This window comes from Elaeis guineensis, chromosome 10 (assembly GCF_000442705.2).
Source record: "Elaeis guineensis isolate ETL-2024a chromosome 10, EG11, whole genome shotgun sequence".
Taxonomy (NCBI): Eukaryota; Viridiplantae; Streptophyta; class Magnoliopsida; order Arecales; family Arecaceae; genus Elaeis; species Elaeis guineensis.
Window position 1 is genome coordinate 81,440,324 of NC_026002.2, and position 20,424 is coordinate 81,460,747.

General features: G+C 41.5%; 2 protein-coding genes across 5 annotated transcripts; one reads left to right on the top strand and one right to left on the bottom strand.

Moving 5' to 3' along the window:
• Positions 1–2,946: 2,946 nt before the first annotated feature.
• Positions 2,947–6,933, bottom strand: LOC105050549 (probable anion transporter 3, chloroplastic). Of its 3 annotated transcripts, none has more exons than XM_010930621.4 (9): positions 6,481–6,933; positions 5,928–6,154; positions 5,393–5,759; positions 5,229–5,273; positions 4,995–5,141; positions 4,442–4,579; positions 4,302–4,335; positions 4,015–4,194; positions 2,947–3,317 (listed from the first exon to the last, which is right to left on the bottom strand). In XM_010930621.4, exons 1-9 carry the CDS (start codon positions 6,904–6,906, stop codon positions 3,313–3,315), a joined length of 1,569 nt encoding a protein of 522 aa, XP_010928923.1. In that variant the 5' UTR covers positions 6,907–6,933; the 3' UTR covers positions 2,947–3,312. The 3 variants fall into 3 exon arrangements, with proteins under 3 accessions (XP_010928923.1, XP_019707664.1, XP_019707665.1); XM_019852105.2 differs by having other exon boundaries at positions 3,038–3,317; positions 5,928–6,167; positions 6,481–6,709; XM_019852106.2 differs by lacking the exon at positions 6,481–6,933 and having other exon boundaries at positions 3,038–3,317; positions 5,393–5,742; positions 5,928–6,137.
• Positions 6,934–16,540: 9,607 nt separating this feature from the next.
• On the top strand, positions 16,541–19,991 carry LOC105050547 (sedoheptulose-1,7-bisphosphatase, chloroplastic). 2 transcript variants are annotated; one of them, XM_010930617.4, is made up of 8 exons: positions 16,541–16,830; positions 16,972–17,094; positions 17,193–17,378; positions 17,484–17,565; positions 18,350–18,571; positions 18,674–18,774; positions 18,872–18,943; positions 19,476–19,991. In XM_010930617.4, the coding sequence occupies exons 1-8, from the start codon at positions 16,708–16,710 to the stop codon at positions 19,755–19,757; spliced, it is 1,191 nt and encodes a 396-aa protein (XP_010928919.1). In that variant the 5' UTR covers positions 16,541–16,707; the 3' UTR covers positions 19,758–19,991. The 2 variants fall into 2 exon arrangements, with proteins under 2 accessions (XP_010928919.1, XP_010928921.1); XM_010930619.4 differs by having other exon boundaries at positions 16,607–16,824.
• Positions 19,992–20,424: the final 433 nt, after the last annotated feature.

The window sequence follows — 20,424 nt, forward strand, 5'->3', positions numbered from 1 at the left end:
ATTTTGATCCCCATTATTCCACCTCGGGGGCGGGAACCGAGAGCGCTGGCGCCTTTCTCCTCTCACCTTGGATAGCACTCCTTACTGGATCCCGTCACGGCTAAACCGACAGGAGTATCATCGACAAAAGGCTTCTTGAATGCGGGCATACTTCTTCGTATGCGCAAGCATATATGGGAGATCCCGAGGATAAATTTTAATTAACGACTTTTTCAAGTCGTTCTTCAGCAGACCGCTCATCATTGTGACCATCGCGGTCGATTGGTCCAGATTTTGAACCTCCAAGATCATCATGTAGAATCTATTCATAAAGGAGCAGATTGACTCGCTCTCCTTTTGCTCGATGGTATAGAGGTAGTTGGACCGCTTTTGCTATCATCAGCTACTGATGAAATGAGTCTTCAAAGGAATGGATAGACATCGACCTTAAATTCGAGTACCATTGTCGAACGGCCCCCTTAAGGGTTGGAGAAAATGCTCGACAGAGGATTGCATCCAATGCTTCCTAAAAGAGCATGGCTGCCTTGAAGGTCTCCACATCATCGACAGGATCGGTGGTCCCATCGTAGACCTCCAGTTGAGGTAGTTTGAAATGCAAGGGGAGTGATTCCTACACAATCCTTGAGGCGAAGGGTGGTTGACTGTTATACCCTTCGTAGGACAGTGCCAAAGAACTATTATTATTGAGGGTCTTTTATATTTTCTGGTCCAACTGCTGGCCGAGCTCTTGGAACCGTCTTTCAAAATCAACTTCACGGACAGTACCAACCTTGGAGTGCAGAGAAAATCGACGTCTGAAGGTTGAGTCATGGTTCGACTGTGGGCTTGGAGATCGTCGCCTGGCTGGCTGCTGGGCCCTAAGGCAACTTTGATGAGTCAACCTCCTCTCCGGACTTCGAGGAGATGCCTGCGGCTTTGGTTGAGGTGGTGACTGCGAAGCTGCAGTCAAAACAGGATTCTACGGTGGTGCCGCTGTGGAAGGCACAGGCGGCATCGTCGAGGGAACTATATGATGCACCACTGTAAGGGGTGCAGGGACAACCTAGGGAGGTTGTGGCACTGCTTGAAAGAGCACTAGAAAGGTCTTGACTATTTGGATTGCGGTCGTTAGATGTTGAACTTACTGGAAGAGCTGATCGAATTGATCGATCGTGACTGGCACCGGTTGGACCGATTGAACTAATGGAGGGACAACCGATTGAATCGACGGAGAAATTTTCAGTGCCAGCAGTTGAATTTGATTGTCAGCTTGGCTGGTCGTCTGTCGGAAAGCGATGGCATTGAAAAGTCGGAAAGATGTCCATCTTGGAGCCATGAATACGAATGTAGGCCCTTCCTCTATCTATTGCTGCTGAAATCAATCGAGATCGGATGACGGATATCTGATCCTCGTGCAGAGATACTGGTGCTGGAGTGACCTGCAAAACAAATCTCAAACTAGAGGTTGTGGCTTTGACAAAGACCCTTCGATGCTCAAGTCAGAAAAGCAGAGAACAAAAAAGCAGCAATGGATCCTCTGAGAGGGATTTTTTGGACTTATCTGGATCCTCGGGGCTCTAGTTGTTTATATAGAAGGATGTCGAACAACTGGATTATTAGCTGTGAGATCGTATGATCTTAAGATTGTCGGATCGTTGGACATGTCAAATTGGACGAGATAATTCAGCCCTTAATCGCTTCCGCGAGATTAAGAGAGACGGTTGCGTTAAATCTTATCTATTCGGGATAGACAACTGTCGCACATGTTAAAGAGATAAGTCAGCTGAACAGTTCATACACAGATTAGACTTTGGGGACGTCTCAGCTCAGCATGAAGACGCATTCCTCAGCTCATGCAGTGGTCAGCAGTCTTGTTGATGATCCGAGAGCTTAAAATATCTTATGATATAATACTGATCCGAGATGCTCGTGATAACCATCATAATAGGAAGAAAAATAATTAATTTTTATTTATTAATCGAACGGCTGTCTCAAGAACAATGGCTCAACACCGTTCCCTTCGTGCCAGTGCATCACCGACCTACCCTTCATACAACATACATAACAAATTCAATTCTTATTTTTCTATGCTGTACAAGAACTGACTATGACGCGGCATGTCACTTCCCAGTTCCGAAATTTGAAGGCGGTCGATGATGAAGAGCATGTACAAATTTCAAAGCACTAGTTTGCCATGGATGTGTGTGATCCCGCATCACCAAATCCAACACTCGGGTTGTCGGGTGGTATACAAGGGAAGCAAAGAGAGACATGCAACCAGATAAACTTGTAGCGCGAGATGACTGCCCGATCTCTCACCAACTTTGCCAACACCTATGCAAATCAACGGGCCTCCAGCAGCCCTTGGCGTAAGCAGACGAAATACCATTACGGAAGCACATGCAAGCATGCCATCGATCTGCAAAACTGTTGATAGCTTCCAAATTGGGGCAGCGTTTGCCCTTCCCCACAGATGGACCGGTCTCCGGGGAACCACCATGGTTACTTGCTCGAGGCATATGGTGCTGCTCTTCCAATTGATCATAATATCTGTTTAGGCACGCTTCTCTGCAAGACATACGATCGCGATACAAAAGCATCACGTAAGTGGATGCTGGCATGCTGAAGCTTTGAAATGAAAATAGAAATGGCTGATTTCCATTCTATTTACTTAGAAAGAGTCTCACTTCTATTCCCATCCTAAAGAGAAATGAAAATAATCTAACCCTCCAAATCCATTCCCCACTTTCTTAATATTCAAAATCCATTTCGATCTGAATTTCAATCCTGATCATAAACCAAATACAGATATAACCATTCCAATTCCTACACCGTTCTAATTCCAATTTCGATACCATCTTTTATAACTGCACGTTTTGTATGCCTACCGGTAAACAACCCATCTAGAAACCTGCAAGAGCACATTCGCTCCAGAAGAAAAGATGCACAAAGCAACTGGAGACATAGTTCTGATCAAGACCGATGAAAATTTATCCATTTTCTTAGGCTATTTTGCCCAGTCTAGCAAGGTCACACCCAAACCAAAAGGACAACATGATTTTCCTCTTTAAACCAACACTTTTTCTTGCATACGAAATTCTCTAGTCTCCAAGATCAACACGGATTATTTATAACATTCACATTACAAAAGAACAAAACCATTCAACTTCTGTCAATTTTTTCTGATTGCCTTCAGAGCACTCATTTCACCAGGCATCATCAAGTTCTTAGACTTGGGCTCCTTGTCTACTCTCAGAATTTACAATCATTATGACATAAAATATCTCTTCAACTGGGATAGCAAAACTTTCCAGATGCTGCCAGTAAGTTTAATCACCCTGCCAATAGAGAAGAAATCATCATCTCTATCTGCATGTAAATAGATAAACTACAAATACCACACAAACACAACAATTAATTTGAGACAAACCATTTGTTCTATGTGGATGAAGAAGTTGTTAATAAGGTTCTTAAGAGCCTATGGATCACAAGAACCTGTGGAGGTAGATGTCTGAGCAAATAAAGAACAACAATTTTATGTGGATTACATAACAAATGTTTCAGGACAGAATCCAACCCAGCAAATTATAAACTATGAATTGATAGGCTCCAGAAGAAAACTTCCTCAGGCAACTTTAGAATTACAAGACTGCAGGATGAATCCAATGGTGCGAGACAATTCGCAGAACCACATTAAACACACACACAATCTATTTCCCTGTTATGTTTCATTACTTAATTTCCTCTAGCATGCGGGATCATCTTTGGTCCTATAAGGGAAGACAATCCTTAAATATCACCATTTTAGCAGCCATGCCTCTTAAGGCCAATCAAGACCAATTACTACGAATTGGCATAGTTTTTCCATATAATAAATAGCGATGGACAAGCATTTAAGTCACCATATGTGCACACATTGATTTTGTAATTTTTTTTGTCAGGATATAGCCAAAGCTTCTTTAAACTAGGACAGAGAATGAGCACCAATGCACAATTCTATCAAACAGAAAATTTAGCCTGTCATATGTTACTAACCAGCTCCATTGAAATTAATACGCTCTCCGGTAGCAAAAATATCCCAGAAAATTGCACTGATGAAATATAAAAGTGATGTAAGCATCAAAAATCCACGAAAGGAACCCATCTGCTCAACAAAGAAACCTGCCCCAACAGTTCCTATAATGGCTGCCAAAGTTCCACCGGTATTCGACATTCCTATCACCCATATCACACAAATCAGTAATGAAGCACTAAGAGCTGTTAGTGTTATAGATCAGATTTGATACTTGGTACAAATATGTCATTAAGAATAAAAATAGTACCATGTAGGACACCAGCATACTGTGGGGCTATCTCCTGAGAACATAATAAAGGATCAGAAGGAATTAGCAAAGCAGCAAAGCTAGAAATTTTGGATATTCTTTTTTTAATTCAACTGGGAAGTCTTCGACAGTCGACCAACCTGGAGATTCACCAGAAAACCAGAGTGGCTAAAAGAATTCAACCCAACAGCTGCTGTAAGCCAAGCAGAAGCCACAAAAGGATTTCTTGCCATATTCAAGCCAAGAAGAGCAACCCCAGGACCAACAAAACCAATTGACTGCAGAGAAGCGAATAAAGCAGTTGTTATATTCAATCAAAAAATAAAGTAGTTGCTTTACGAATATGAAAAGCAGGCAGTCAAAATTTTGAATTGCTAGAGGATCTCAAGATTTCTTTTTTTTTTTTAATATAAAAAAATTTCTAAGAGAAAATAAAAGGAAAAAAGTTCACGCTTTCAACTTTGACACTCTATGAATGAAGCTGATAGATTAATTAAAACATTATTGTGAATGTAATAAGCAACTCCACTTTCAGTAGAAAAAGCATTAAAACCTTGGTTCGCAGATACAAACTGCTGGTGCATTTCATTGTTGTTCTATCACAAGTAACAGCATGAAGGATGCCATAGTTTACCTAAGCTTTGTTTCTATTTGTTAAAAATGCTTCAATTCACTCAAAAAAAAAAAAAGTACCTGCATGATTTTTCGAGTGGAAGTAACACTTGTACCATTTCGAATTAGCATGTCTGAACCAGCACCAGCAACATACCCCAAAACCGCCATCATGACCCATGGAAGCGCGCTAAACCATGCAGCCTCCCTGAGGTTCACATGATAAATCTGCTCCAAATATTTCACAGATTAATAAATTGGATGCTAAAACCAGACTGTTGATCTATCATCCATACCAGAATCGAGAATACATACAGTGTTGAAGTAAATTGGCATCCAAGAAAGAATAACAAAGTAACCCTGCAAATACAATCAAAGCATGGTTCTTAATCTCTGTTTACAGAAGCGAGAACAATAGGTTATTTATTGAAATACCTGACAATTAAGTTATCCATAAAACAAGGGTGTATCGAATTTACCCAGCTATGCATGGCGTTTGCAGAAATTAAAGCCCATGTTGGCATCTTTGAAAGTAATTTCCTGAAGGGAGGGATCATTCTGGATTTTTCAGGTTCCTTAATATCAGGCATCGGAAGTTTTTGACTCTTCATAATATACTTTAACTCATATCTTGATATCTGGGGATGTCTATCAGGCGTACTTGATGTTGCAAACAGCCATACCAATACCCAAAGAAATCCAAATAATCCAAATATTACAAAAGGTCCAAAGACTCCAGCTTGTGACATGATTATAGGGGCAATGAGTAGACCAATTGCATTGCCAAGCTGGAATCCAGCCATAGCAATTCCAACAGCTCCAGATCGTTCTGTTTGAGGAAACCATCTATAAGAGAAGTCCAGTTTAAACAACTTCAACAACTTGTCAAGGAGTAAAGAGAAAGCAAGCTCAGCTGAAATTCTTCATTTACTTGGACTGTTAACACGTATTTGATACTAAAGAGCAGCTTAACTGAAGGGGAAGGTGCTGGGGGTTGAAGGTTCAGATCAATACCTTAGGATCATGTTGTTCATACTAGGTAGTGCCACTCCTTCTGCAACACCCAAAAGAACTCTCATAGCAAGTAGAGCCCGCAAAGAAGTCTCAGCAGCCCAAGGAGTGAGGAAAGTGGCCATCGACCAAAGAGTCACACCGCACGCCATGACTATCTTGCCACCATAGTAATCCACTAGAGCTCCTCCAATTATGGGCGACATGAGATAACCCCAAAGGAAAGATGACTGCGGTGAGCAGCTGGTACACAATCAGAGAACAGAAAGCGACTCTAGAGCACATGAAGATGGAAACTTAATTTTTTTCAAACGATCTTGAAAATAACAATTAATCAACGAAACTGTCCCAGTTGAAGTTCGAGGTAGAAATTACGAAAAGATGAAGAGACAACAAGAATTTAATCCCGGCACATAAAAAATTTGTCACGGCTACAGCACTAAGAACCACTTCCAGAATTGCTAACATCAACAGAATCCAAGTCCTTAAAACCCTCGTTCCATTTCCTAGATCACAATCCACAAGAAGCTACGCAACAAGGATAGAGGAGGATTACCTGAACGATGCCGGCAAAGGACTGGCTCCATCCGTGAGCCTGGGAAAGTGGAACGATGGCCACCGACATCACCACCCGATCGGCATTGCAGAGCGCGAGAGCCAATCCCAGCATCGAGACCACCTTGACCCTCTCAGAGGTGACGAACTCCAGGAAACTAGGTTTCTGTGGCTCGCTTTCTGGAATAAAAGAACCAGAAGCGGCCCTACGAGGCCCCGGAACTTCTCCGTGGGACTGATTCCTTAGAAATTTCCATGGATGTAGTGGAGATAGGGAGGTTTTGGCTCTCGCGGATGGGGAAGATCGCCATGGGAAGTGATGAGAGAGGGCGATGTTCGTCCCTCTGCTAGCGTTAGGGCTTCGAGAGAGTGGCCCTGGTGAGGGAGCGAGCAAAGCTCGATTATGGGAGAGCAGAAGACTCGCCATACCGGCGAATGGCGGTGAGAAGGGACAAGGGGAGTCGGGGTCCTTTCGTACTTTGGCCTGCTGGCTGGTAAGAATCAGATAAGCCCTGCTACATCCCAAAAATTACAAATAAATCCAGATTGAAGAAAAGATGGAATAGAACGGCAATCGTGGCAATGAGGTGTACATACACATTATTTACTACTAAATTTAGTATATTTATGAAATCAATTTAGTATGTGTATAAACCTCGTAAATCAATCTTTGAGATCTTATCAGATCTCATAAATCCATCTGCGATAAAGTTGTCCAAATTTGATCAAATAAATATAAAAATATTTTGATAAATATAAAAAATTTAAAGAATCTTTAGGATTCTTATCTGATTCTGTAAATTAATTTATGATGGAATTATCCAAATTAATCAAATAATCATGATAAATATGTAAATAAATATAAAAAATTAAATAATTTTTAAAATTCTACCAGTAAAAAATTCGTAAAATCTTTAGGATCCTGTTACGGATTGCTTCTTATTAGTCGTTTATCTATAAAGTTTCCTTCATTTGTAAAACTTGGCGGCTTGACCTTGTTTGTAATTTGTGACATGGACGGAGGCAATTCGTAATCTTAGAAGGTGGCCCTCCATTGAAAGTACGAGTTACCAAGCGACGAGGAGAACAAGCGTGCTAAAAGCAAGCTGTGTAGAAGTAGCGGAGGGTAAGAAGAACAGGTTTATTGGTGCATCACCGTTTGGTTTATGTGAAGAAAACGCTGAGCGGGGGAGCCCATTAGTTCAAACATCCAATTATGGGCGACCAAACAGAGCCGTGACTTAACAGTCCTTGATTTGACGCAATGATTCCTATGAGTCGACGGATAAATTTGCTCCTTCCGAGATCTGTCTTCTAAGATTTGAGTCTAGCAAATGATTCTTTAGGTACTTAGGATATGCTCCTCATCAAATTTTTCCAGTCAATGAACGAGCATCGAGATATTACCCATAAGCTCTACAAAGGCCCTCAACGAGATGCCCCGCAAACATGTAAGCTGGCAAATGTTTTTTTCCTTCAGCAACAAAAATTTATCCACTATAACTCTGTTGCAAGTCATGTTTCTCTTGTTCGCACCCTGGTGCACTGACAAAGTCTATATCCTGGCCGTCAGCCAGAAGAATTACAATATTAGGAAGTATGATGTTATATGGGATTTCCGCAAGAAATATGTATAGAAGTAGAAGTGCCTACAGAATGGCAGTCTTGCAACAAAGCAAGTTGCTCTGAGCTGCTAATAGTATTCCCCTTGAAAGCCTTCCAACAAAATATTAACGCAAACTTAGGAGTAACCAAGAGGTTATGAACCTCGAGAATAATACTTGAGATGCCAAAGATGGTACCAAGCATGATTACCCCGTTAACATAGAACAAACCATTAACTTCTATACAAAACAGAAAAGTAAAGCAAAAAAAAAAAATCTAAAGCCCTTCTGCATTCTCCACAGAAATAATGTATGACCAGCAGCACCACATATCACTTGGTTACTAGAAATATAGTAGAAATAAAGGTCCAACCGCAAGTTACCGTTGACATGAGTATCCAAAACACAAGTGGCGATCATTCAGTCCAACTATAACCATGAAAAGTATCAGGCACTTTCTTTCATGGTGTGGAACATAATTTCAAGCTCATATCGGTGGAATTCAATACTTAATCATTGAATATATACTTTGATTCCATCAGATTCTCTATCTGCAAGAAAATTACCCTTATGGATTCATGATTGACAAAAGCATCTTCCACGCATACCGATGATCTAAACAGCAACAAGTTTTAATTTGGATGATGTCCGGAAAAGATTTAGAGGATGTTTGATTTGTAACCGAAATCAGAATGAGAATGGTTATTAGAAGGATTGAGCTTAATTGAAAAAAAATATCTAATTAAAGGTCCAGAGATTTATTCCGTAGCATATTCTTAATTATTCTTTGGCATATTCTTGTTATTCCCTATCTATATTTGAATCTACATATTTGTATTTATAGATCTTTGTACACACTTTTGATTTAGTGTGAAGAAAAATAAAAATAAATATCTCCTTCTCTTTTTAATCATGGTATCAGAGCTTCCGGGTTCTGATCCATTCTTTCTTCCTTCTCCTTCTTAAAAAAAAAAAAAATCTTCTTTTCCCTCCGCCCACCTCTGCCCTCGTTTTCCATTATTATTATTTTTTTCCTCTCTTCACAGCAAACTGCTGCCATCTTTCTCTCGGGCGTCGCCTGCGAAACCCTTTCTTCCCGGCCGAAACCCCTTCGCCGGCATCCGCCGAGTCCATCAGAGCCCCTTCTTCCCGACCGAAGCCCTTTCAAAGCTTCCGCATCCGCCGAGTCCATCCGCAGTGATCGCCACCGCAGCTCCCTTCCTTCCCGGCCGAAACCCCTTCCTCCACCTCCCGGCCAACCTCCTCCTCGTCTCCCACCCCCGCTTTGGCGTGCCCGGCGTTGTGGCGGCCTCTGCTGCCTCCAACCTCTCCTCCTCTTCCTCCTCCTCCAGCCCCTGACGACGTCGCCGGCGACGGCAGCAATCCTGTGCTTCACGGGATACATAATTGGTAAAAGTCACAGCTTCCTTTTTTAACCCTTTCTTTTATTTCATTTACCAAAAAAAAAAGAAAAAAAAAAGAAAAAAAATGGAGAACTTTTATGCCTAGATACTTAAGAAGCATGTGTTTATGGTGTGTCCGGTGATTCGTGTGTCTGGTGATTCATTGATAATGTGTCAGTGAGATTATCATTTTGTTTGTATGGCCAATCCAATTACTATGCAAGATCTTAAAGGTCTGCTAGATCGGCTTATTACAGTTGCCACTCGATCAGGGGGTTCGTCAAGAGATAGTGGATCGCTGAATGCTCTTCAAGTGGCTGTAAAACTTGATGGCCCAACGACATATTTACAATGGGAGAGGAGCACTCGTCTACTTGTACAAGGGCGAGGCTTGGAGGGATATCTCACCGGCACAAAGAAGAAACCTGCTAATAATGAGCAGGATATGGCTCAATGGAGAATGGAGAACTCTGTTGTTCTAGCATTTCTTCTAAATACCATGACACCAAATGTGGCAAGAAGTGTGCAACTGCTGGAGATTGCACAAGAAGTCTGGGAGACGGTGGCCCAAATGTTCTCACAGAAGCAGAATTCTGCTCAAGCATTTGAGATCCGTTCTCAATTACGTCAGCTTCGTCAGGGAGATTTATCTATCACTGAATATGCCACCGAGTTAAAACGTCTTTGGTCTGAAGCTGATCATTATAGAACTTTTGCTCCACAATGCTCCATCGATGTTGATGGATTTCAGAAATATTTAGAAGAAGAACGGGTCCAGGACTTTCTATATGGTCTGAATCCGGAATATGAATCTGTCAGAGTTCAGCTCCTCGCCAGAGATATTTTACCTAGTTTAGGTCAAGTTTTCTCTACTGTTTTAAGCGAGGAGACACGGCGACGAGTGACTTCTGACTCCAATAGTTCTATAAGATCAGCCCTTACCGTACAGCCACAGCAAGTAGGTGAGAAGGTATGTTTTCATTGTAAAAAGCCTGGGCACACTAAGGCATTTTGCTGGGATCTTCATGGCCGCCCAAATCAGCCTGGGCGTGGTAGTCGGGGCCGTGGTGGTCGTCGTAATGGTGGAAGAACTGGAGGACAGAATCATGTTCGTGGATCTGCCCAAGCCAATCTCTCTGAAGAGACCGAGGGTGCTATACACAGCTTATCTACAGAAGAGTATCAGACCTTCCGACGAATGATGGAAAAGTATGAATCATCTTCTAACACCACACCTTCTACTCTGGAACAGTCTAGCCACCAGGACGAATATCTTGATTCCTCTCTTTTTGCACACTCAGGTACTTCATATATGTTATCACATGCATTTACTTGCGGGACATCCAACTCCTGGGTAATAGACTCAGGAGCATCCAGTCACATGACAGGGGCACCTAATAGTTTTATTTCATATTCACCATGTTCAGGACATGACAAGGTCAGAATAGCTGATGGATCTTTTACCCCTATTTCAGGAAAAGAATCCATTGACTGTACTCCTAACTTAAGATTATCATCAGTATTGCATGTTCCATCCTTTCCTACAAATTTACTCTCTATCAGCTCTGTTACTAGAGATTTGAACTGCTCTGTCACTTTTTGGCCTTCACATTGTCTATTTCAGGAGCAAAAAATGGGGAAGATACTTGGGGGTGGTAGAATGCACAATGGACTCTATTATCTATCAACTGATGAGAAAAGTATGAGCTCTTCTTTGACGGGGTATGCATTGTCTGCTGAAGGTGCCACTTCAGAACTTATGTTACATCATCGTAGGCTGGGTCACATTCCTTTTTCTATTCTTAGTCGCTTATTTCCATCTTTATCAACTAAATGCAATAAAAATTTGTTAGTTTGTGATCATTGTGAATTGGCTAAACACACCAGAGTGGTATTTCCTATATCTGAAATTAGAAGTTCTCAACCTTTTGCTTTAATTCACTCTGATGTATGGGGACCATGTAGTACCAATACTCTCAAGGGCCATAGGTGGTTTGTTACCTTCATTGATTGTTTTAGTCGAGTAACTTGGGTCTATTTATTGAAGAAAAAAAATGAAAGTTTTAAACTGTTTTAAAGAGTTTCATAAACTTGTAGGTACTCAGTTTGGTGTTGAAATTAAAATTCTACGTTCTGACAATGGTACAGAATACATTAATCAGGAGTTCCGTGCGTATCTTCAAACTCACGAAATTCTTCATCAAACCACTTATGTTGATACTCCTGCTCAAAATGGAGTTGTCGAAAGAAAAAATCGGTACTTATTGGAAGTAGCCCGATCCTTACTTTTTACCATGCAAGTTCCTAAATTTTTGTGGGGTGAGGCTGTCTTGACCGCGGCTTACTTGATCAATCGTATGCCTCTAAGAACACTCGGGTTTAAGTCCCCCATACAATGTTTGAAAGGGTCTACTGATTATGTAGTCACTCCTAGGGTCTTTGGATGTGTTTGTTTTGCTCGTGATCATAGACCTTCAGTAGAAAAACTAGATCCATGAGCATTAAAATGTGTCTTTGTCGGTTACCCTGCTACTCAAAAGGGATACAAGTGCTATTATCCCCCTGAGCGACGAATGCTTGTTACTATGGATGTTACTTTTCGAGAAACTGAAGCTTATTATGGAAGTCGTCTATCTGATAATAAGACACCAGAATTACTTCTTCCGGGTGATTTTCTATACACACCAAATTCTGGTGTCCAGGGGGAGTATCATAGTAATGATGTTCAGAGGGAGCCTAGTATTGAGAATGATGTTCAGAGGGAGCCTAATATTGAGAAAGAAGAAGAGTCCAGTGTGCATTCACCACCAATTGCCCAGGTATCTCCACCGCTTGAAGCTTCTTCTCTAGAGTCTCCTAATGGTAACAATATTTCTACTACTTCTTCCATTTCTAATCTTAATATTCCTATTGCAAAACGGAAGGGTACTCGCTCAATTGTTCCTCCTGCTCGTTACCGTTATGATATCACTAATTATGTTTCATATAAGAATGTGTCTCCATCTTATCAAACTTTATAGCTGCATTAGACTCTGTCTGTATTCTTAGTACCTGACAAAAGGCTATGGCAGAACCTAAGTGGAAGGAAACAATGTTAGAAGAGATGACTGCTTTATCCAAAAATCAGACGTGGGATCTGGTCACTCTACCAGCTGGGAAGCATCCTGTAGGGTGTAAATGGGTGTACACTATAAAGCAGACTCCAGAAGGCAAGGTAAAAAGATACAAAGCTCGGCTAGTAGCAAAGGGATACACTCAATTATATAGAGTAGACTATGATGAAACCTTTGCTCCAGTGGCTAAGATGAACTCTGTTCGAACACTTATATCATGTGCTGCTAATTTTGGCTGGGAATTACATCAGTTAGATGTGAAGAATGCATTTCTTCATGGAGATCTTCAAGAGGAAGTATACATGCAGATACCACCAGGATTTGAGACTAGAGCAACAATTGGAAAAGTCTGTAAGCTAAAGCGCTCACTTTATGGTCTTAAACAGTCTCCTCGAACCTGGTTTGATCGATTCAGTCGGACTGTAAAAGGAATGGGATATAAACAGAGTAATGCAGATGATACTCTATTCTATAGACATCTCAAGGGAAAGAAAACTATACTCTTGGTTTATGTTGATGATATTGTAATAACAGGAGATGACCATCATGAGATTAAACAACTCAAAGGAAAACTAAAGCAAGCATTTGAGGTAAAAGATCGGGGTCCACTAAGATATTTTTTGGGCATAGAAGTTGGACGATCATCCAAAGGTATTTTTCTGTCACAACGAAAGTATGTATTAGATTTGCTTTCTGAGACTGGGATGTTGGGGTGTAAACCTGCTACTATTCCAATAAATCAGAATCATCGAACAGTGACAAATGGTGGAACTCCTGTTGATCGAGAAAGGTACCAACAGTTAGTTGGAAGGTTGATATATCTTTCACATACAAGACCCGACATAGCCTATGCTGTCAGTGTCATCAGTCAATACATGCATGATCCACGAGAATCACACATGGAGAGAGCTTTCAGAGTATTACGCTATCTGAAAAGATGTCCTGATCGTGGTTTGTTGTTCTCCCAACACAACACATTCCAGGTTGAGGAATTTACTGATGCAGATTGGGCTAGATCATTGGATGATAGGCGATCTACTTCTGGGTATTGTACATATGTAGGGGGTAATTTAGTTACCTGGAGAAGCAAGAAACAGTCAGTGGTAGCTAGATCATCAGCAGAAGCTGAATATAGAGCAATGGCTCTAGGCATATATGAACTTCTTTGGCTTCAGAAGCTGCTTCAGGAATTACAACTTCTAAACAAATTTCCTCTTCGGTTATATTGTGACAACAAAGCAGCGATTGAGATTGTAAGCAATCCGATACAGCATGATCGTACGAAACACATCGAGATTGACCGTCATTTTATCAAAGAAAAGATTAATCAGGGTCAGATCTGCATTACCTATATTCGGTCTTCTGATCAGGTGGCAGACATTCTAACCAAAGGGCTTAGCTCATTGTCTTTTTCTGGATTGACTGACAAGATGGGGCTTCGAGATATCTTCGCCTCATCTTGAGGGGGAGTATTGGAAGGATTGAGCTTAATTGGAAAAAAAATATCTAATTAAAGGTCCATGGATTTATTCCGTAGCATATTCTTGATTATTCTTTGGCATATTCTTGTTATTCCCTATCTATATTTGGGTCTACATATTTGTATTTATAGATCTTTGTACACACTTTTGATTTAGTGTGAAGAAAAATAAAAATAAATATCTCCTTCTCTTTTTCATCAAAATTGAAATGGCTTGAAATCGAAATCAGAGTGGTCAAATTCTCTGAAGTGTTTAGTTCGTGACCGGAATCAGAATCGAAATCGAAATTGGAATAGAAATTTGAATCCATGGAAGAAAGTAGGGATTGAGTTCTATATAAATTGAGCCATTTCTATTCCACCTTCGAATCGGAATCAGAATGAAATTTCTCCCAACCAAACGGTTGGAATGGGAGTCATTCATTTTGATTTCGATTTCAGATCCCACTCTCCCCAACCAAATACTTTCTTATTTTATATTATTTAAAAAATATAAAATTATTGAAATTTGAAACTAAATAGAATTTTTGACTGAGAGAGCAAGTCAGAAATCTATTCAGAAATAAGCACGATGGCCTGTTTATTGCAGTGTTAAACGATGCATTGCGTAAAGGTTCCTCGTCATAGTGGTTTTTTTTTGCCCCCTCTTTTGACACAAGAAGGAGAATAATGGAATATACCACATTACTCACCAAATTTATTGAGAGGAAGAGAATGTACGGTGGGTCCACATACATCATCAAAAGAAGTGGAAGAAAAACCTATACAAAACAGGGATACAGCAGACGTAACTGATAAAGGGCAACTGTCTGTCACTAAAGTTCTCAAGGGGAACAAATTATTGATTTCCAAATTTCTTAGTTTATCTGGTAATCGTTCTTCATTCACGGCATCGTATTCATTGTAAACTGCACTTGCCGAAATATGTGATAACTCTTGATGGACAGTCTAATACAAAATAGATATTCAAAAAGAACACCCAAGAAAATAATAAATTCATAAAAGAATTGCATATGTTCAAATTTTAGAATCGTTGGTTATTTCTTGACAAGATCTTGGGGTCACACGCTTCAAGCGCAGCTATGAAGGTTGGTTATTTATTTACTACTGAAACTTCGGTTTTGACTAATGATATGAGATCGAGTGAGGGTGTGACTAAAGATCTAGCTATCGATAGGAGAAGGAAAACACAGATGAGTAAGGCTTCTTGGCATGATAAATATTGCAGTTATTTTTGGATATACATAGATACATCGGTACGCTTGAATTTGGAAGCATTATTTGGATGGTACAAATCTTATGATATAAATACTACAATTTATTCGCCACGGTTACAACTTCACAACATGAAGAGGATCTTTTAACAGAAAGTACATGGCGTGGAACAGTTGAACGAGACTGATGGAAGAAGCTCCGCAAGGTTCAAGTCGGTGGTGATGGTCGCCTCAGGGAACGCCCAGGCGATTGATGGTATCCGTAGCTTGGGCTTGGGCCGTCTGGCCCTGGGAAAGGCCGCTGCCGGAGAGGGTGGGGGCGTCCGTGCCGCCGCCACGGCGGGGGTGGTCCACAGGAGGCTGGTGACCCTGGGTGCCGTAGCCCTGCAGCTTATAGTCCTCCAGGTCCTTGTACCTCGTGTAGGGGCTGCTCTCCGTCGGCAGCTGCTGCCCCTGCTTATCCTCCTGCTCCGCCGCTCGTCTTTCCTCCTCCATCACGATTCACCCCCGGGACCGGACGCCGCCGCTGCAGCTGTAATATAATTTTGGTCCCCAGCCCGTAGAGATACACGCGGCACTGGAGAAGAGCCACTCCTTCCGCGTGGCACACGCAGCAAATTGCCATGCAAGTCATCCTCTGGATGAAGATGCTGGAGAGTTTCAGTTGAACCGGTAGGGATCAGATGGACCCTTATCCCTATATACCGTGTCGGGGTTCGAATAGGCTTTCGGTTCTTGTAAAGCAAATGCGAAATATTGGACCCCTTTCAACCACTCAGTTGGAGTTGCTTGGAGGCATGAAGCCGGCCTCGGTCTAATGTAAATATTACGAGCCTAATTCAAGGTCGGTCTGGACCAACTGGACCCTAGCTGCAGGCCTCGACCGACAGGCTTAAAAGAAAACGTTAGACAGACCAGGCTTTGCTGGTTGCTAGGCTTCGGCCCGTAGATGAAGGCTGGATTCAAGGGGACTTCAGCAAAGGCCGAGTCTGAAAAGCTTGAGGCCTCGCCCCACTTATCGTGAAATCGTAGGCCCTCAGCTTTCCAAAGAAAGCGTGACGGCTAGCGTGCAGTGGTGGGTGACTGTTAGCCTCGGCTCAGCAACTTACGTAGACGTAACTGCTTCTTGCTGGCCCATGAGAAAAATTTAAACAACCGCAAGAGCCGTTGGGAGCTCTACATGTGGATGACTTTGTTCGAGAACCACACACTCCAACCAACGAGGAGAAAGAGCCTCACTCCGTAACGCCTATCCGAGTGCACGACACGTGGCAGCTCAGGAAGCACTGCTTATCTTCTTTACCCTCCGTTCTTCCCTCCCTCCCTCGAACAAAGTGACAATCCAAGGATACAACTTCAGCACCACCAACACCCTCAGCGGTCCGTGTGGCTTTCTCTTTGTTTGCTGGAGAAAATGGAGAGTGGAGCAGCGGGCTATGTTCGCGGGACACTCCCGCATAATGTACTGAACCACGCACGCTTGGCTGCACCATCCTCTGCTCCTTCCTTCTCACGATCTCTTATGAATCATGTGAGGGTATAAAGATTTGCAAATCTATAGTTCATGCACAACTTGAAGTTTAATCTTTGTTCTTTCCTTTTCTTTTTTTTAGATGAAGAAAAAGAAGATACTTGAAGACTATCATAGTTTTGATTGTGCTTAATTACCTACATGCAGGGTCTTAAATCCTGTTCTCTCTTTGGCGAATCTCTGCGAGTGATGTCGAAGTCTTTGCCAAGAATTTCGAAGGTAGCCGGCAACAAGTCGCTCATCACCAAGTGTGAGATCGGGGATAGCTTGGTAAGCTTACTTATATCTAGAGAAACGCACTGACGTTAGTTGCATAGATTTTGGTTGTTGAAGATCACCATGTTACTGAGAATTCTATGAGGCTGCAGGAGGAGTTCTTAACGAAGGCAACCCCAGATAAGAACCTCATCAGGCTGCTGATGAGCATGGGGGAGGCGCTGAGGACCATATCCTTCAAAGTGAGGACTGCATCTTGTGGTGGGACTGCTTGCGTTAACACGTTTGGTGATGAACAGCTTGCAGTGGACTTGCTTGCCAACAAGCTACTTTTTGAGGTCAACAACAATGAATTGCCTCCCTATCTGCTCTCCTGATTTATTCACTAAACAATTCTTAACTGTTGATTTTTGGGTTAACCGCATCTGTACCAAACCCTCCAGGCTCTGCAATATTCCCACTTTTGCAAGTATGGTTGCTCTGAGGAAGTTCCTGAGCTACAAGACATGGGTGGGCCAGCTGAAGGCATGTGACCGAACTTTGTTGTTTATCAATTTTGACAGTTTCCTATTCATGACTTAGTCGAACTGGTAGACATTCATAGTAATGATCGATGGATGTGTTAATCCTTAGTTTCTTAGATCCATGATAAACTAATTATCACAAAAAAGATCCATGACATACTATTGCTGTCTGCTACTTCAGTCCGTAATGGATGTGTTTCTCCATTAATTCACTGCCATGAGACACTTGTGACAAATATTACTTTGCTCCATGATTTGGACATTATAGTTCAGAGTCACATCAACCCATTCTTCAAAAACATAACTTATATACACATCTTTTCCAAAAAGGTGAACAAATAATCACAGAACTCAAGCATAACCAGTAACTCAAGTACTGAACTTCCTCCAAGAAAGAAGTCTGTTTGCTCCCACTCCAGTAGTCTAAAGTAATGTTTACTGTTAGTTAGAATTATTGACTGTAAAAAAGCTTAGCGTCATGCAGCACCTTCCAAAGCAAGTGTCTACGTACCTAATCTCACCATAGCCCTCATTCCAGGCTTTTTCCAGAGTCAACACTATGCTGGGCAGACTAGTGTTTTAGCTTTAGTGAGAGTTGATTTCCAGGCAGTATACTCTTTTAACTCGTAGTTACTCCGACTATATACTTGGTTTGGTTCCTCAATAAATTCATGCCGATCTTATGATAACATGCTTCAGAATTTTGTAATACCAAACTGTCGGGCTAACCGGCCATGAGACACTCAAATATAAGAAGGATCTTGTGACGGTCTTCTGAAACACAGGTGGTTTTAGTGTGGCCTTTGATCCCCTCGACGGTTCCAGTATTGTTGACACAAATTTCACTGTCGGAACAATATTTGGTGTTTGGCCCGGTGACAGACTTACGGGAGTGACCGGAAGAGATCAAGCTGCCGCCGCTATGGGCATATATGGACCTCGTACGACATACATTATTGCTCTAAAAGATTGCCCTGGAACCCATGAATTCCTTCTTCTGGATGAAGGTTGGTTGCTCACAATGTCCACCGATTTATCTAACATTATTGGCTCTGGTCTCCTCTGTTTTTGCAACGATAAAGGCTTTCTGACAATTGGTCATGGTCTAGGCAAGTGGCAGCATGTCAAAGACACCACATCCATTGGTGAAGGGAAGATGTTTTCTCCCGGAAATCTAAGGGCTACAAGTGATAACCCTGCCTATGATAAGGTATCCAACGACATCTATCATTTCTTTCACTGTAACCTTCCTATCAGCGAAGATTTCACCGGATCCAGGTTTAACTAATGAACATGTGTTGCTGCAGCTGATCGACTACTATGTGAGAGAGAAGTACACATTGCGCTACACTGGAGGAATGGTGCCAGACGTTAATCAGGTAATAGTTCTCACATTGCTTATATTTCTTTTCATGGAGACAAGCAAAGAATTATGTCAGGTGATTAGTAATGCAATAAATTATGAGACTAGTAGGCTTAGTTGAAAATTAGCAGAACTGTGCTTCAGATCTGATGAGTGTTTCGTTGAGTCGATTTGTTTGTTTTTTGACAAGATGAATCTCAAGCAACAGCTAGCTAGGATCATCATTAGAAATCCTTCCTTATAATTGAACAGCTCGTCGATCGCTTAAAATCACTTATGTGATATTGCTTATTAGTAGAAAAGTATGGTTTCTTAACCGTAATAGCAGTAAGGCGTCTCCATAGGTCAAGTATGCTTGAGACTTCTTTTCTCTTTCAAGCAGTCTCACGCTGTCATAACTAGCTGTTTTTGATGCTTGCAAGAGGTGGATGAGATAGTGATTCATCAGAACACGTAATAAGCTCGTGGTGTACTTTAGGATGGGAGATTGGTACTCGAACTCTTCCAACTTTTCACATGCTCATCTTTTGATTGGTTTCTGTCTGCAGATCATTGTGAAAGAGAAAGGCATCTTCACCAATGTATCATCTCCAACTTCTAAAGCTAAGCTGAGGCTTTTGTTTGAATGTGCTCCCCTGGGGTTCCTAATCGAGAAAGCAGGAGGATATAGTAGTGATGGCACGCAATCTATACTAGACAAGGTGATCAACAACCTTGATGACCGCACACAAGTTGCTTATGGATCCAAGAACGAAATCATCCGGTTTGAGGAAACTCTATATGGCTCATCTAGACTCGCAGCTGGCACACCTGTCGGGGCCACTGTCTAAACTGAGTTGCCTGTGGTTGTTCAGCTTCTTATTACCAATATTTTCAAATATGACATTGTAATATAGTGCCCATATTTGTTCATCAAAAAAGACATTGTAATATAGCGCACAACCGGCTCAATTTCCAACTTCACATCAGTGTGATGAAAGGGTGGGCGAGAGAAGAAGTAACATCCACTTATAAGCATCTACCAAACATATTTTTTGAAAAACAATTTTACTCTCTCTTGTCAAGTTCCTCTTTGCAATGCTCAAGCTTTTTTTAACTCTTCAGAGGAGAAAGAAATTGGAAGAGTGGAACTTCTGCTGGGAATTCTGATTAGTTGAATTTCTGGCTAACATGATTGCTATGACATTCTTTTTTATTTTCCCCGTATTCTTTAATATCCTCAACAGAAACTCTATTCAGTATTTTCATCAATCATGAGCTACAATAATATTCATAATACCATAAAAGCTACATAGAAGGTTGCATTCTTGGTTTTATGGTGCATCGATCTTCTTAAACATCAAGGAGTTCATTACACGATCCATTCCCCCACAATCATACATCCCATAGGCCATAGCCTAACTTTAGGTGTAAATTTTTGCTCGATCTCTCGAAAGATTTGCACAGCTTTTGCTACCAGCTATGCATGCTGCAAAAAAATTTGCTCCTGTAAATGCA